The sequence below is a fragment of the Rhinoraja longicauda genome, chromosome 13, assembly GCF_053455715.1.
Source record: "Rhinoraja longicauda isolate Sanriku21f chromosome 13, sRhiLon1.1, whole genome shotgun sequence".
NCBI classification, from domain to species: domain Eukaryota; kingdom Metazoa; phylum Chordata; class Chondrichthyes; order Rajiformes; family Arhynchobatidae; genus Rhinoraja; species Rhinoraja longicauda.
The window spans coordinates 36,714,154-36,729,235 of record NC_135965.1 but is presented as its reverse complement, the minus strand read 5'-3'; the positions used below and the strand labels follow the sequence as shown (position 1 = coordinate 36,729,235).

Below are 15,082 nucleotides of genomic sequence, written 5' to 3'. Positions count from 1 at the left end.
AGGGGGGGCAGCGCGAGCTCATCTCACAGGGGATGGTGACGTCACACGCTGAAGACCTTGGAAAAAACGGTTAGAAATAAAACCTCTGTAACTTAAAAAATATACGACCGAATTAAATTAAAAAATCATTTTCCACCAGCGTTCAGCGTCGTGATTAAGGCGGTGTAAAAATCGTGGCGCTAAGGTTCACCGTCTTTGCCGAAATCAGCCGAAATAACTGAGATTTTTTTTTGTGACTTTTAAACCTCTGTAACTTAAAAAATATACGACCGAATTAAATAAAAATATCATTTTCGGCAAGCGTCCAGCGGTGTGATTAAGGCGGTGCAAAAATTGTGGTGCTACGTTTCACCGTTTTGCAGAAATCAGCCGAAATCACTGTTACAAATATACATACAAATCTGAGTTTTAGTAGTATTAAAGATATATAACACACACATCTATTGCATCCGCTGCTCCAGATGTCAACTTATTTACATCGGCGAAACCAAGCGCAGGCTTGGCGATCGCTTCGCTGAACACCTGCGCTCGGTCCGCATTAACCAAACTGATCTCCCCCTCCCATTCCCAGTCTGACCTTTCTGCCATGGGCCTCCTCCAGTGCCATAGTGAGGCCCACCGGAAATTGGAGGAACAGCATCTCATATTTCGCCTGGGCAGTTTGCAGCCCAGTGGTATGAACATCGACTTCTCCAACTTTAGATAGTTCCTCTGTCCCTCCCTTCCCCTCCTCCTTCCCAGATCTCCCTCTATCTTCCTGTCTCCACCTATATCCTTCCTTTGTCCCGCCCCCCTGACATCAGTCTGAACAAGGGTCTCGACCCGATACGTCACCCATTCCTTCTCTCCCGAGATGTTGCCTGACCTGCTGAGTTACTCCAGCATCTTGTGAATAACACACACAAGATCTGAGATATATATATATAGGATCTTGTGTGTGTGTATATATATATATATATATATATATATATATTTATTTGTATGTATGTATGTGTATGTATGTATGTATATATATATATATATATATATATATATACATATCCACTATAAGACAATAACTGCAGATGCTGGTACAAATCGAAGGTATTTATTCACAAAATGCTGAAGTAACTTAGCATACTAGACCAAGCTGGGCCCATTCCTCGTAGAGGGGGGACAGAGAAGGGGAGAGGGTGTGACTGAGGTGCCCTGGACCCAAAGCCTCTCCTATATTGGTGTAGCACCATCCACCCCCCACTCAATCCCCTTCCTCCCCCCACTGACCCACTCCATCGCCCCTACGTACCCCCAATTGCCCCTCCCCTGCCCCCACTCCCCCCAGCCCTGTCTCCACCCCATTCACCCCTCCCCACCCCTATTCCCCCCTCCCCCATTCTTCCTTCCTCCCCCCCACCCCCACTGTCCCCCTCCCCAGTTCCACTCTCCCTCCCACCCCCACACTCTCCTCCTCCCACCCTCCCCCTCCTCCCACCCTCCCCCTCCCCCCACTCTCTCCCTCCCCCCACTCTCTCCTCCCTCACTCCCACTCTCACTCTCTCCCACCTCCCCTTTCCCCACGACCCTCCTTTCCCCCACTCTCTCCCCCCACCCTCACTCTCCCCACCACCCCTTTCCTCCACTCTCTTCCCCCCACCCTCCCATTTTCTCCTCCCCCAGCCTCACTCTTACTCTCCCCTACCCCCCTTTCCCCAGCACCCCACTTTCCCCCTCTCTCCCTTCCCCCCACCACCAATCCCTGCTGTCCCACTCTCCCTCCCACCCCCACTCTCTCCTCCTCCCACCCTCCCCCCCACTCTTACTCTCCCCAACCCCCTTTCCCCACCACCCCCCTTTCCCCCACTCTCTTTTCCCCCCATCCCTCCATTCTCTCCTCCCCAGCCCCACTCTTACACTCCCCCCCTTTCCCCACCAGCCCCCCTCTCTCCTCCCCTGCCCCCAGCCTCCCCCACTGTCTCTTCCTCCACTCTCACCCCTCCTACCCCATCCTCCCCGCCACCCACTCGCCCCCCCACGCCCACTCCCCTCCGTGGAGCCATTGGCGGCGAAAGCCACTTACCGAGCGTGCAGGGAGGAGGAGGGTGCGCCGGACTACTGGAAACGGGCAGTGCGGTGGCGGCTGGGGCCTAGCCGAGCTGGGATTACTCGCGGCGGTTGTGGGGGAGAGGGGAGTGAGAAGTGAAGGGAGAGAGAGGAGAGGGGAGCCCCTGATTGCGGGCGGGCGGCTCCGCTAACGGCGTCCATCTTGTTTGTGCGAGTGAGGAGAGAGGCCGTGCGTGCCCTATGGTGACGTCATACGCACAGCACTTTGAAAAATGTGTTTAGAAATGAGAGTTTTAAACTTTAAAATGTCTCTAACTTAAAAAATATAAGACTAATTTGAATAAAACTTGTTATATAAACAGTCGCTAGAAGAGTGGTGATTAAGGTGGCGCAAAAATGGCGGTGCTATGGTTTACTGGCTGCAGGTCCACTTGTTCACAACCAAATTTCAAAATCTCAGAGAGATATACATAGATACATACAAATATATATATATAATATATATTATATATATATATTTGTATGTATCTATGTGTGTATATATATGTATCTATGTATATATAAATATATATATAATAAATATATAGACACCAATAAATACAATGTTATTGACTATGGGAAAATGGTTAAAAATCTATAGATGGGTCCTTGGTTTATTCTTCTATAAAGATTGAGATTCCTCATGGAATGTGCCAGACAACATTAAAAAGTCATCAGTACAGTAAAAATGTTTATTTTATTAGATTATGTTACTAAAATCATTTTAATGTGGAATAATTTATTTTGTATTGACTCTTGGCATTTGCTTGAATAAATTTAAATTATCTTACTTTTAATAGAGGAGAACGACGGTTTGAAAAACCAGGGCGAAAAGACCCAGGTCAGTTTAACATTTAAAGTATTACCTTATTCACTTTGAATTGTTCCAGGAGGATGTATGTAATTTTAACTGCAGAATTTACTTTGGGATTTTGAGTTGAATGTGAAAGATTGACTTTCGCTTGTAAAAAAGCTGGGTTAAAATCTTTTTATTTTTTTATTTTTTTAAATTTTTAAAAAAAATATTTTTTATTTTTGAAAAGCATATGTACAAATAGAAATTAAAAAACACATTATCGAATGTTTTTAAATGCTGGAAGGTTGAGAGGTGGAGCTGGATTTTGGAGTAGTGTTTCTTGCTCGTAACATGCCAGAATCTTTCACAGTAAATTTATTGACTAGATTGAATTACTGCACGAAGAATTTAAGCAGTACATTACTCAGCACTATTTTGTGCTTACACTGGATGTGAAAAGGATGAAAGATTTACCTGAGCACTTACATTCACTTTTTGGTAATCAGATATTTCCAACACCTACTTTGATTCAATGTAATGATAAACTCTGAGAATTGTTGAAATGTTAATTTTTGAAGCTATATCTCAAAATGTTTCTATTGTCCTTAATTTCCTCCATTGTAAGTACATTTGAATTTGTATGGTACATCAGGTTTAAAAAAAGTTATTATTTTTCAAACATCATGTATTATTGTGTCGTATTCAAGAAATGGTGATTAAATTCTGTACACATTCATTTAAGGATTGAATCATCCGAAGGACCAACACTCCAACCTGGGTGCTCCAAATGATTTCCTCTCTACATCTGGGTTCCCTTTAAAATCAGGTACGTTTGGGTTAACTGAACTGAAGCCGAAGCTGTTTGTGGACTTTTTGGATGAGCTAGAAGATGTGCAAACGCCTTTCGCTTGATTGAATAAAGTCCCTGGCTCTAGTACAGCAAAGTTATGCTGCCTGCTCATTATTTGTGTGGAATAAGTAGGATTCTAGTTCTGTGGGTGACTATACCAATGAAAGCCATTCAGCATTAAATTCATTCTGCAGCCTTTACAGGTGTTGAGTGTATTGAGGGGGCAGCAAATGTTACAGGCATTCTGTAGCTGATTCTGGACTTGGAAAGAGTAGGCTTCATGTTTGAAACTGGATGCTTGCTAAGGAAATAAGAGGAGAAGAGAATATATGCTGACATAAGAGACTGCAGATACTGGCATCTGAAGCATAAAGCAGGAGGCACACAGCGGATCAGGCAGCATCTGTGGGTATCCAGATGGAGTATACCTACCCTCCAGTACACAATGCTTTGTTAGTTAGGAAGCAGGAGTAGTTATCTACAATAAGGCTGCAGCTGAATCATTTTACTGCCATGGAGAAAATGGTGCTGGCTATCATTAAAGGTATATAGAATTTGTTACTCAGTGATGAGGGGGGTGAAGGAACTCCACAACTCCACATATTTAATTCTCCACATATTCCATCTCCCTCCCCCATCCCACTATCCCTTACTAGTGCTGTTGGATGAGGTGGCTGTGGACAGTTATTGTCAGTTATTTCCCCTTCCTTTCAATTGCTCCACAGCAGAATGCTAAAGAGCTAGAAAGGGATGAAAAGCATAATAGGAAGTCATTCAGCACACAGATGACAATGCATATCTGCTATGTTGCTGGCTTCTTCAAGAGTGGTCTGGACAACAGAATCATTGGAAACACATGCCTGTTGTATGTCCAGCATTTATCATATATGTTGCCCATACGGATGTTAGTTGTGCACCACAATTAAGATCTGAGTCTTCAGAGAACCCTTGTCATCAAGTTTGGTTTGTTATGTTAGTTCTGAAGCAAATGACATTGTGGAATGTTTCAGATTGAAGGCAAGACAATGAGTGAAGATATAGGCATAGACTTTCATTGTGCCACCAAGGAAATGGTAGCCCTTCTGGATGCAATATATTTCCAAGTTGCTGCAGACTGCACAAAGTGTGTAGTCATTGGGGATACCTGCAGTTTTTATAAAGCAGCATATTTATCCTGCCTGCTGTTCTCAGCCAAGAGATGGTTAACTATACTCAGAATCGTGTATGTCATAAACCTGCCTTATGTAACAATGGATGACAAACTGTAAGATGTTGCAAGTAACTCAGTTCCAGTCTTGAAGAAAGCTGATGCATTAAGATTCATCCCTGTGGCAGCCATTGGTAAAGCTTCTGCGAAATTGGATTTGTTGCTGCATGAGATGGCCTGAAAGATGTTCTTTCTGAAATGCAGATACTCTACTTACTATTACGATTTGAAGAGAGAGGCTTTTTAACAATCTTGTAATCCATCCTGTTTCTGGATATGTGTTCAGCTCTCCAGGATTAGGGCGGATATCAGGTATTGAATGGTTTATTGGGGATAAAGAAAACTTGAGGTTAGGAGGCCAAAAGGACACCATGAAATAACTGGGAAGTAGAAATATCACCTTTTGTTAAGTGCATTACAACCTATTACAAAAGGTAGCTAAGAATGAATGAGTTCCTTCAGGGACCAAAGGGATAATCTATGCTTGGAACCAGGGGGCATGAGCAAAGATCTCAAATGAATACCTCTAATTTGTATTCGTCAAGGGGACTGAAAAGTTTAGGGAAGCACAATGATAATCTGAAGCACGTCTGAATCTGATGCATGTCTGTATCAAGGAAGGGGAAAAGCCAGAAATAGTGGAACATATTCGGGTGGATAAATCCTTAGATCCTGACAGGATCTATCCCAGAATACTAAGGGAAGCAAGGGAGTGGATTGCTGTGGCTCTGAGGAAGATTATTGCATTTTTGTTAGCCACTGGTGAGGTATCAAATCAATGGAGAATAGCTAATGTTCCCTTATTCAAAAAATGTGGTAGGGATAAGCCTCAAAGTATACGCTGGTAAGCATTACATCACCGGTAGGGAAGTTGCTGGTGAAGATTGAGGGATGCTATTTCTGTTAGCTCAGAAAGACAGGGACTGATTTGGAGTCAGCAGGCCTTTGTACAGGGGAGATCATATTGCGCAAATCTGACATTTTTTGAGGAGGTAACTAAGAAAATTGGTGACTAAGAAAATTTATCGACTTCAATAAAGCTTTTGACAAGGTTCTACATAGCCTGGCCCAGAAGGTTAAGGCACAAGGGATTAGTGTGACAAACTGGATTCAAAATTGGTTTGGTGACAGTACATGGGGTAGAAATGGAAGGGTTATTTTTTTTTGCCTGGAAGTCTAACAAGTGAAGTACCATCGCATTTGGTTCTGGGGCTTAGTTATTTGCAATCTACTTAAATGACTGGATGAGAGTGTTGGTGCTGTGAGTAGTAGGTTTGCAGCTAACATGATAACTGGTTGAGTGAGATGGCGAAGAAGTGTGTCTAAGGTTATAGTGGTTAGAGGAAAGCTGGGAGGAGCTTTGGTAGGTGGAATTTAATCCAGACAAGTATGAGATAATGCACTTTGAGAAGTTACGGTACAGAGGATATAGGATATACAGAGTAAATAGTGACCTTGGGAACGTTGATGTGTAGAGAGATCTTGGAGTGCAAATCCATAGCCACCTGAAAGTGACAATGTGGCTAGATAGGTAGTGAAAAATGTATCTGGCATGATTGGCTTCATAGACTAAGGCATTGAGAATAGGAATTGGGAAGTCATGTTGCAAATGTACAAAACATCGGTTAGACGACACTTGGGAGTATTGTATAAGTTTTGATCGCCACACTTCAGATAGAACAGGGTAGCAATAGTGAGTTTGCAGAAGAGAATCATAGGGATGCTGTCTGACATGTTCCCAGTATTATAAGGAGAACTTAGATAGGCTGAGTTCATTCTTACTGGAACATGAGAGGCTGATGGATGATCTAATAGTAGAGGTTTATAAAATTATGAGAGGCTTAAAAGTTGATCCTTTTCCCTAAGGCTTAGGAGTCTAGAACTGGTAGGTACAGGTTTAAATTGAGAGGGGAGAAATTTAAAGGAGATCTCAAGGGTAGTATTTTGATATTGATGGTGCTAAATATTTGGAATGAGCTGCCAGAGGAAGTGATGGAGGCAGATTACAATAAATTTGTACAGATACTTGGATAAGAAAGGCATAGAGGGATACTGGGCCTAATGAGATATGATTAGCATAGATGGGCATCTCATTAGGTATGGAAAAGGTGGGCTGATGGGACCTGTTTCTGTGCTGTGCACTTTGATGATTCTATGCATGATTTTCCAAGAAATTAATATTTCTGGTTATCATCATAATCATAAGCATAATAGTACTTTATTAGCCAAGTATGTTTTGCAACATACGAGGAATTTAATTTGCCATACAGTCATACCAATAAAGAGCAACAAGACACCCAAATAAATGTTTAACATGAACATCCACCACAGTGAGTCCTCCACATTCCTCACTGTGATGGAAGGCAAAGAAAGTTCAATCTTCTTCCCCTCTTTGTTCTCCCGCGGTTGGGGGCCTCGAGCCTTCCATTGTCGGGGTAATCTTGGTTCCCGCAACCGGCGGTCGAGCCCTCCATGTCGGGTGATCAAGCTCCCGCATCGGGGGGGATCTCAGCTCCCCCATGCCGGGCCATCAGACTCCGGGTCGGGGCTAGTTGAACCTCCTGCGACTTTGGAGCTTCCCAACATCAGTCTCTACCCGAGACTGCGAGCTCCTCAATGTTGAAATCTGCAGGCCGCGGTTGGATCATCGATCCCAGGCAAGGGATCGCAGGCTCCGATGGTAAGTCCATGACCCCGCGGTAGGACTCAAAGTCAGTCTCGAGTAAGGCCGCCAGCTCCATGATGTTAGGCCTCAGAGCGACCGGAGATACGACCCAGAAAAAAATCGCATCTCCAGCAAGGTAAGAGATTGAAAAAAGTTTCCCTCGACCCCCTCCTTCACCCCCCACATAAAACAAACCTGAGAACATTAACATACTTTTAAAACACACTAAAAATAACAAAAAAGACAAAAAGACAGACATTCTTTTGGCGAGGCTGCCATCGCTGACGGCGCTGAAAGGCTGATAAATGATTATTCATCAGAAGTATTGGTCCTCTCTGATGGTATCTGATATACTGAGCTTTTCTCGCATCTTTAGATGGTTCTGAGTAAATAATTTTAAGTCAACACATGAAGGAAAATGTTTCAATCTTCATTTATTTACAAATTAGTTCATTTACTGTCACGCAATTTAATTATTTTTTAGTATAATACTTCCAGTTATTGAATAATATATTTTGTTTGATATATCAATTATGTTTTAAGGAATCTGGATGCAAGTAAATTAATGTCATTTGCAGTATTCATGTAGCAACTATAAATATAAATAGAAAATTATAGAAATACTTGGATCAGGCACCATCTATGAACAGAGAAACAATTAATATTTCATGTTACAGAAATTTCATCAGAATGAGAAAAATGTAGAATTTGGATGTGTAGGGTGGGGTGGAGACTGAAGAAAAATGGATAACATAGGCCGGTGCTAGCTAAGAGAGACTGGCAAAGGTTTATCAATTACAGCTAATCTGTCTGGAGAGTAGATATAAATAGAGCAAGAAAGAGGGAAAATAACAATGCTGGAACAATGAGATATAGATCTGTAGTTTCTGTTTTTATTTCAGATTTCAAGCTTATGCAGCTTTTTGCCTTTCATCCTTTCGTAATTGACAGGAATTTTTGAACGATTTATGCTCCGAGAAAGAAAAATTGTTATGGAATTGTATTGTTTACTGGCTGGTGCGAAACTAGGAACACCATGGTTTACGTGCAGTAGCAAAGTGGAAGTGAGGGATTTCAAGCAGTTGAAATCCCTCTCACTAGTTGAAAGGCAATGTATACCATCAAATCTCTGTATTCTATTTTAGTCATTAACAGACAAACTATTGGTATGTAACTTTCTTCAAGACAAAAGTGCTGTGTAATAATCACTATTCTTGTGTTTTGTATATTCTGCTGAACTTCTATTTTGAAGTTTAATGGATCAAAGATACAAATAATATTTCATGGCTCTAGGCATTTTATTAAGTTAGCTGCAGCAATAAAACGATTGTACCAAACTCATAACTTGAGGAAACAAAATACTGAATATTTGTCATCTATGACTAAGATAACAGTGTAGATCGAGGAGTTTGCTATTTTATGAAACAATTATATTTTGTACTTTAGCTATGCCTCATAACAGAAATTATGTCCTACATGAAAATGATTTTCCTTTGTGTGTTTTAACTGGATTTGTAAGATATCGTCTTCATTTCTTGAGTCTCTTGTCACAGTCCAACGCGTATCATGAGCACAATAAAGCACTGCTGAGCAGGCCAGTGGAATCTCAGGTGATGCTGGGTTAAATAAATTGTGTATAAAAGTTGATCTTTTGCATTTCAAATCTGGTTATTTGGTGCCATTTTATGCTTTTCTTGTTTGTTCTTCAGAAGACTTGGGTTGTTGGTTTTCATTTAGAATTGTAATTTAAATCAGTTGTTTTGATAATGTGATCTTCAAACCTTGTTCAGTTTTTACATGTTAAACAGTATATTTTCCTCAAACAATTGCAGAAATATGATATTCATTATTCCAGTTCACCTTGTTTATATCAAAGTTAATAATTATTCAAACGGCACTGTCATGGAATAGCATAGTATCAACATGATCACTGTTGACGTTGACAACAAAATCATTCTGCTTTGCCTCCCTTGTATTAAATAGCACAGGAAATCCTGGGATTGTCTTGTCAAAGTTGTCCATATTAATTTTGTAGTACCCTTTCGAAGTGCAGCTTATCACAGGAGCAAACAGTTGGTTGAGTTTAATTTCTTCAGGAATATAAGAGGTTCTCTTCTGGCAAGTCTCTCCAGTACCTTCCTGTTCTGCTGACAAAAAAATTACTATCTCGTAGTATGGTGGCATCTTTCCTTGAACCAATGGATAGAGAGGACTATATTGATTGATGGAGTGATAGAACATCAATGGAAAGATTAGGTAAGGGCATTTATTAGAGTTCAAATGGTCAATGCGAAAATTGATGTTCGTCTGCAAAAGGTGTAGAGTTTTATACTCTTGGTATAAAATGGCAGCTACTTTAACATTTGTCAATGGACTTTGCCATATGTTGGCTATTCTAAACATCAGGCATGGTTCCCCTTCATGTTGTGCTACAGTAGCAAAGTAACTAAATTTAATTGCAGTTGCTCTCAGCTTTGGTTTGGCAATCTTTGCCACAAAGGCACCTGTTTTAAAAAAAAAGATAGCTTGTTAATAAACTTCCTAGAACAAGCATGTTAAAGTGCTTTAAATTTCAGGGCTTCAATAATCTATGCTTAATACTTGAGTAAGGATTTTTGTGTTCTGTGATATGAAATTGAAATAACTGCTGGAGTTCTCTATCTATTCAATAGGAATTGATTTTTTTAGGTGCTTTAAAGTAGTGATTTTTTTGTTTAACACTTTTTTAATTGCTCTCAAATAATCCTTGCGCATCTCAAATTCGACATAAAATTTTTAATAGCTGCTGACAATTCAGTTACTGACTACGATAAACTTCCATGTTGATATACTAAAATTCAATGCAGTACTTCCCCAAAATTATACTTTTTCAAAACAATAATTACCTGTAATTAATGCTTCCACCATAAGCCCCAACAGCATTTGGACTGCGAGGAGAGCAATGGCAGCTGGACAATCACCATCAGGGTACATGGTTCCATAACCAATTGTAAGCTGAGTTTCCAGTGAGAACGAGAAGGCTGCTGTGAAGCTGTCAATATATTTCACACAGATGGTATGGTTTTCTGGTGGGTTGCTATGATCCAACACATCTAAATCGCCATGTGTGTATGCCAATAAATACCAAAAGCACGCAAAGAAGAGCCAGTGAGCCACGAAAGCTCCTGAGAAAGTCAGTAACATCCAGCGCCATCTCATTTCCACCAAGATTGACCAGATATCCTTTAGGTGTTCAATGCTTTTTCCAGGGAGGGCTTCTATCTTGAGGTTACTGCGGCCATCCTTTGTGACAATTCTTTTGTACCGTGGGCCTATAAGTGGAGAAGTGTCCTTTTCGTCACTATTGTTAAAAACGATGCCCATTGTTTCTCCCCTGTTGGGTTAGCTGCAGAACATATTGCCAGAATGTGAGTGTTCTCAACTAGTGGAGGCTTAATTGTCATCACATTATCTGTATTTGCCTTTAGCAATTACTCATGTGTGCTATGGATTTGCAGGCTTAATCATTTAACTTTTAACTGAATAACCTTCAGTCTTTACCATTAAGCAAGCAACTCCATCCTGGAAGAGAGATCCCATGCCGCTTTCAGTTTCTAATAGAGTCAGCAGATAGTTTGGTTTTCCATGTTGATTAATTTGTTAAGTAGGGATATGCAAACTCCTTGGAATTCACATTGCAATATTTTAAATGTGTTAGAAATTTTATTTATTGCCCTACATTTCAAAGTGGTTGAGATGGTATATTGTTATTGTTGGGATGATGTATTGTAGCTGCGTGTTCCTATCGAGTGCAGTTTCCCTCTATTATCCATTTTCTATTTATCAGTTTGGCTGAGTCTTCAGACTTTGAAACATAATAGAGATTTAACAATTATTCATTGAAGGACATAGGTGGTATATTGGGATGTAGGTGAACCGTGACAAAGTATAGTATATTGTGCAGCCCAGATTGTATATAAGCTTATCATCCCTCCTGTTCATTTAGACAGAATTTAATTTTTAAAAACCCATAATGGGAGTATTTTAATCCGGTGGAAGAATAATATACATACTTATTTAGTGCAGCTTTTTTTGACTGTTTACTGTTGTAAGTTTCAGTTTGTGGAATAAGGGTCTGACTCGTAATCATGTCTTAGTTTGCTAATCCTGGGTTTTGTTCACTAAAGTAGTTCACTAAAAGACAAGTTGAATTTATTTGATCTGTGGTGTAAGTGCAGATTAGTGGTTGATTTCAGAATCGGATTTTCTCTCTTGATATAGTTGGGAGAAAATGGCTGTTTGGTTTAAACAGCGAAACAATATCATTGATGATCTGATCATTCAATTGTAATTTTCCACATAGTTTAATTTTCCAGTTTTATCTTCGACCAACAAATTAATCTGATACCAGAAATGTCAATTGTTCTTTGAAGTACTCTGATCAGAATAAATCCTGAATGTATGGATTGCCTGCAGTTTCACAGACCTATGAGAGAAGCTAGACTGCAGTTTTACTAAGAGATAATTTTCCTTTAATTTTACATGCCATACTATTCACGGCTGTTTTTATTGAAACAGATTAGTTTAGAATTTTTGTTTTAAATATCGATGCACTTAAAATCTAACTAACAACTTTGTGAGAGAGAATGTAGCTTCAGATGTTAGGAATAATTAAGATTATTTTAATTTCCTGGTGAAATGCGCTTCATTAAAAAGTGTGTCTCAGACAGTGTAATACTATGCAGGAGATTCACTTGGCTCTAAACAAATCATTTAATTATTTAAAGTTTGTATGTAGTTAATTTATTGACTTGGTCAGAGTTTGAATATGATTAAATTTCAAAATTAAACACATTTTTTACCTTGTAATTGGAAGTTGCTGTAAATTTTATTTTGCAATGGTACTTGGGATGTTGTAGACAAAAATCAAACTTACTCTTAAGATGTGAATCTGTGCTTAAATATGCTTTTATAGTTACGTTATAAATCTGATGACTTTATAAACATGGCATCTTAAAATTAGAAATTTATGGGCACAGAAAATGACTTTCTTGTTAGTTAACATCATGCAATTATAAAAAGAGGTAAACCCCCAATAAATTAATATTTTGTAATACTAGGGACTTACCAGAATATAGAAGTTTTGCCAGAGTCGTCTTGTTGAGTGTAAATTTGGATTGCTGTTATATCGTTGAGCAAAAATGTCTATTTGACTGGATGTGAAGATAAGGTAGTGTTCACTCTCATATGGTAATCTTTATTATAGAATTACAAGAGCCAATAATGCGGAATCTGGAACATGTTCTGCTGGTTCCACTTCAAACTAATACGATCTGTCATTTTGCCTGCAGGTGGCCAATTAAAAGGCCTCAAATTGGAAGACTTGTCTGGTTCTGTTCTTGATGTTAGCTCAAGTGCTCGTTTGAGACTTACTTCAAGCTTTCTCCACAGCATCACATCCCAGCTCACTGCAACACATAACCCAACCCCAAGTAAAGTACATTGCTTTTGATGAAATATTTCTCATCAGAGGTAGCAGACCTTTTCTATGCTTTGTTAGAACTATTTATAATACTTCCAGCTCGCTAAGTTACATTTAGGTTAGTGGAATGTATCCGCTTCAGTTGTAGAAAATGCTTGGCACTGTTTGATGGGTTGGAGCAAAGAGTTTCTTAGATGTGTCACATGACAAAAGACACTGTCAAAATTGATCTCACTCACCATTTAATGAAAGGTGCCTCCTCATTGCAATTATGAGGGAATATTCATAGCCAGTGACTCATTGGAAACCTGAAATGTGCAAAAAGATTGCAAATCTATATTGTTTATATTATAGTAATCATAGCCAAATACAGAATATAGAAATGATGACTATAGCACATATTTGTGGAAATTAAAATACAAAGACAACGGAATATTTTTACAAAAACTTTCACAACCCTGGTCATTCCACATTGTTTTTTATCACTATTGAAAAACTTCTGGTGTAATTCCTAATCTGATGTAAGAATCATGACATCCTATTTGTACTTTGTAAACTTCCACAAACAACAGTGTAATAAATAACTCCATTTTGATTACTATAAGCATTGAAGGAAAATAGTACATTCCAAAGTCTGGCAATACATTTTATCATGATGGCCCCTTGGAGCTTACCTGCTACTGATATTGGGTTACCTAGTCAATTGTTACCAAGTTTATCCCCTTTACAAACATTGCTAGTTTTAGAGTTCTTTGACACGGTTTTTGTATTCAGGGATGTAAAATTGGTATCAAAGCCTTTGCTATTTCCTCTCTGAATTTCCCTACCTTTCCAGGATTCATTCCATCAGACTCCAGTGCCTTTCACAAATTGGATAAGTAAAAATAAAAACTTTTTTACTCTATTATTCTTGTTGTAAGATTACTTTGATAACCTGATGTGAATACTGCAATCATTGTGCAGTAGTATTGGTTGAAACATAGCACTTACAAATGTTAGTCGTCTTGATGTGTTTCAAATTTTATTCTTTGACAATGTTTGATTAATTGAGCTCAGTGTTGCCATTAGCCTGTACTTGTCGTTGTAACTTTCATAGACTTTTGAGGACTCAGTTGATTTTTTATTATTTTATTTCTAGGCAAAAAGATAGACATTGGTGAATCAGTGCTCAATGCATTCAGTTGCAGTTTGCCCATGGAGATAAATAGAAAGAAGAATTCAGTTGAGATGATAGCAGGTAATTGATTTGCAACTCAAGTTTGCCACCTTATGCAGAAAATTAGAATCTACACAATAGACCTAGTGATATTGCCGAGGGGAGTATATCTGTTTTTTGCTGTTAGTCTCGGAAATTTCCATTGGTTGATTGTATTAATTGTCTTAAGCCCACAATTTTCCTACTTTCCATACTTGCAGAAAATACAAGGAATGGGTGACCCTTGTAGCCATTTGATATAATTCTGACTGCGTTGCTTCCTATTGCCTTTGCCTGCCATAGTGAAGATGTGAGCCAGAAACTTTGATCAAAATTCCAAGGTATAAATAGGTGATGTTAAAGATAATATATAGTGTGAAGTTTAGGTGCTCCGATACCTAATTAATGGTTTGTGTAGTGCAATTATTTTGTCTGTAACTTTCTTGGTGTGAACTGCCAAAATACAAACCTGAAAGTCTTGCATGTAACATTTGGTAAAACTGTAAAATGTTTGTTTTCTGTCCTTAGCTGAACATTCATTGAGGATTTGAGTTCTTGATCCCAGTACTTTAGTCCTAATAATTTATAGTAGAAATTCTTGTGGTTCCAGTTTAGGGCACTCTGAGTAGATATTAACATCAAATCTAAAAACACAAGCATTTCAAACACAAAACTAAAAACACAAGCATGTTCAGCATTAAGACAGTCGAATCGATTAGGGAAGTGGGTTAGAGTTTGCTGCATCAGGCCATCTAACTGCCCCTGCTCTTGGTTATTCTTTGTCCTTCAACTGAAAAGCTGTTGTGCCCCAAAAATATAAATTGCATAT

The 15,082-nt window shown here is 39.2% G+C and overlaps 2 protein-coding genes across 8 annotated transcripts in view; one reads left to right on the top strand and one right to left on the bottom strand.

Annotated features, from left to right (window-relative positions):
- LOC144599643 (GRB10-interacting GYF protein 2-like) overlaps window positions 1-15,082 on the top strand; it is a 103,675-nt gene that overhangs the window by 23,898 nt on the left and 64,695 nt on the right. For 4 of the 6 annotated variants that reach the window (XM_078410793.1, XM_078410791.1, XM_078410790.1 and 1 more), the window contains 3 exons: window positions 2,880-2,920; window positions 3,618-3,701; window positions 14,197-14,295. In XM_078410793.1, the coding sequence (XP_078266919.1) occupies window positions 2,880-2,920; window positions 3,618-3,701; window positions 14,197-14,295 (224 nt within the window). The remainder of the gene's footprint in view (window positions 1-2,879; window positions 2,921-3,617; window positions 3,702-14,196; window positions 14,296-15,082) is intronic. The other 2 variants (XM_078410794.1, XM_078410792.1) reach the window with 1 other exon arrangement.
- kcnj13 (potassium inwardly rectifying channel subfamily J member 13) lies at window positions 7,799-13,105 on the bottom strand. Of its 2 annotated transcripts, none has more exons than XM_078410796.1 (3): window positions 12,705-13,105; window positions 10,483-10,982; window positions 7,799-10,101 (listed from the first exon to the last, which is right to left on the bottom strand). In XM_078410796.1, the coding sequence occupies exons 2-3, from the start codon at window positions 10,958-10,960 to the stop codon at window positions 9,485-9,487; spliced, it is 1,095 nt and encodes a 364-aa protein (XP_078266922.1). In that variant the 5' UTR covers window positions 10,961-10,982; window positions 12,705-13,105; the 3' UTR covers window positions 7,799-9,484. The 2 variants fall into 2 exon arrangements, with proteins under 2 accessions (XP_078266922.1, XP_078266923.1); XM_078410797.1 differs by having other exon boundaries at window positions 10,483-10,908.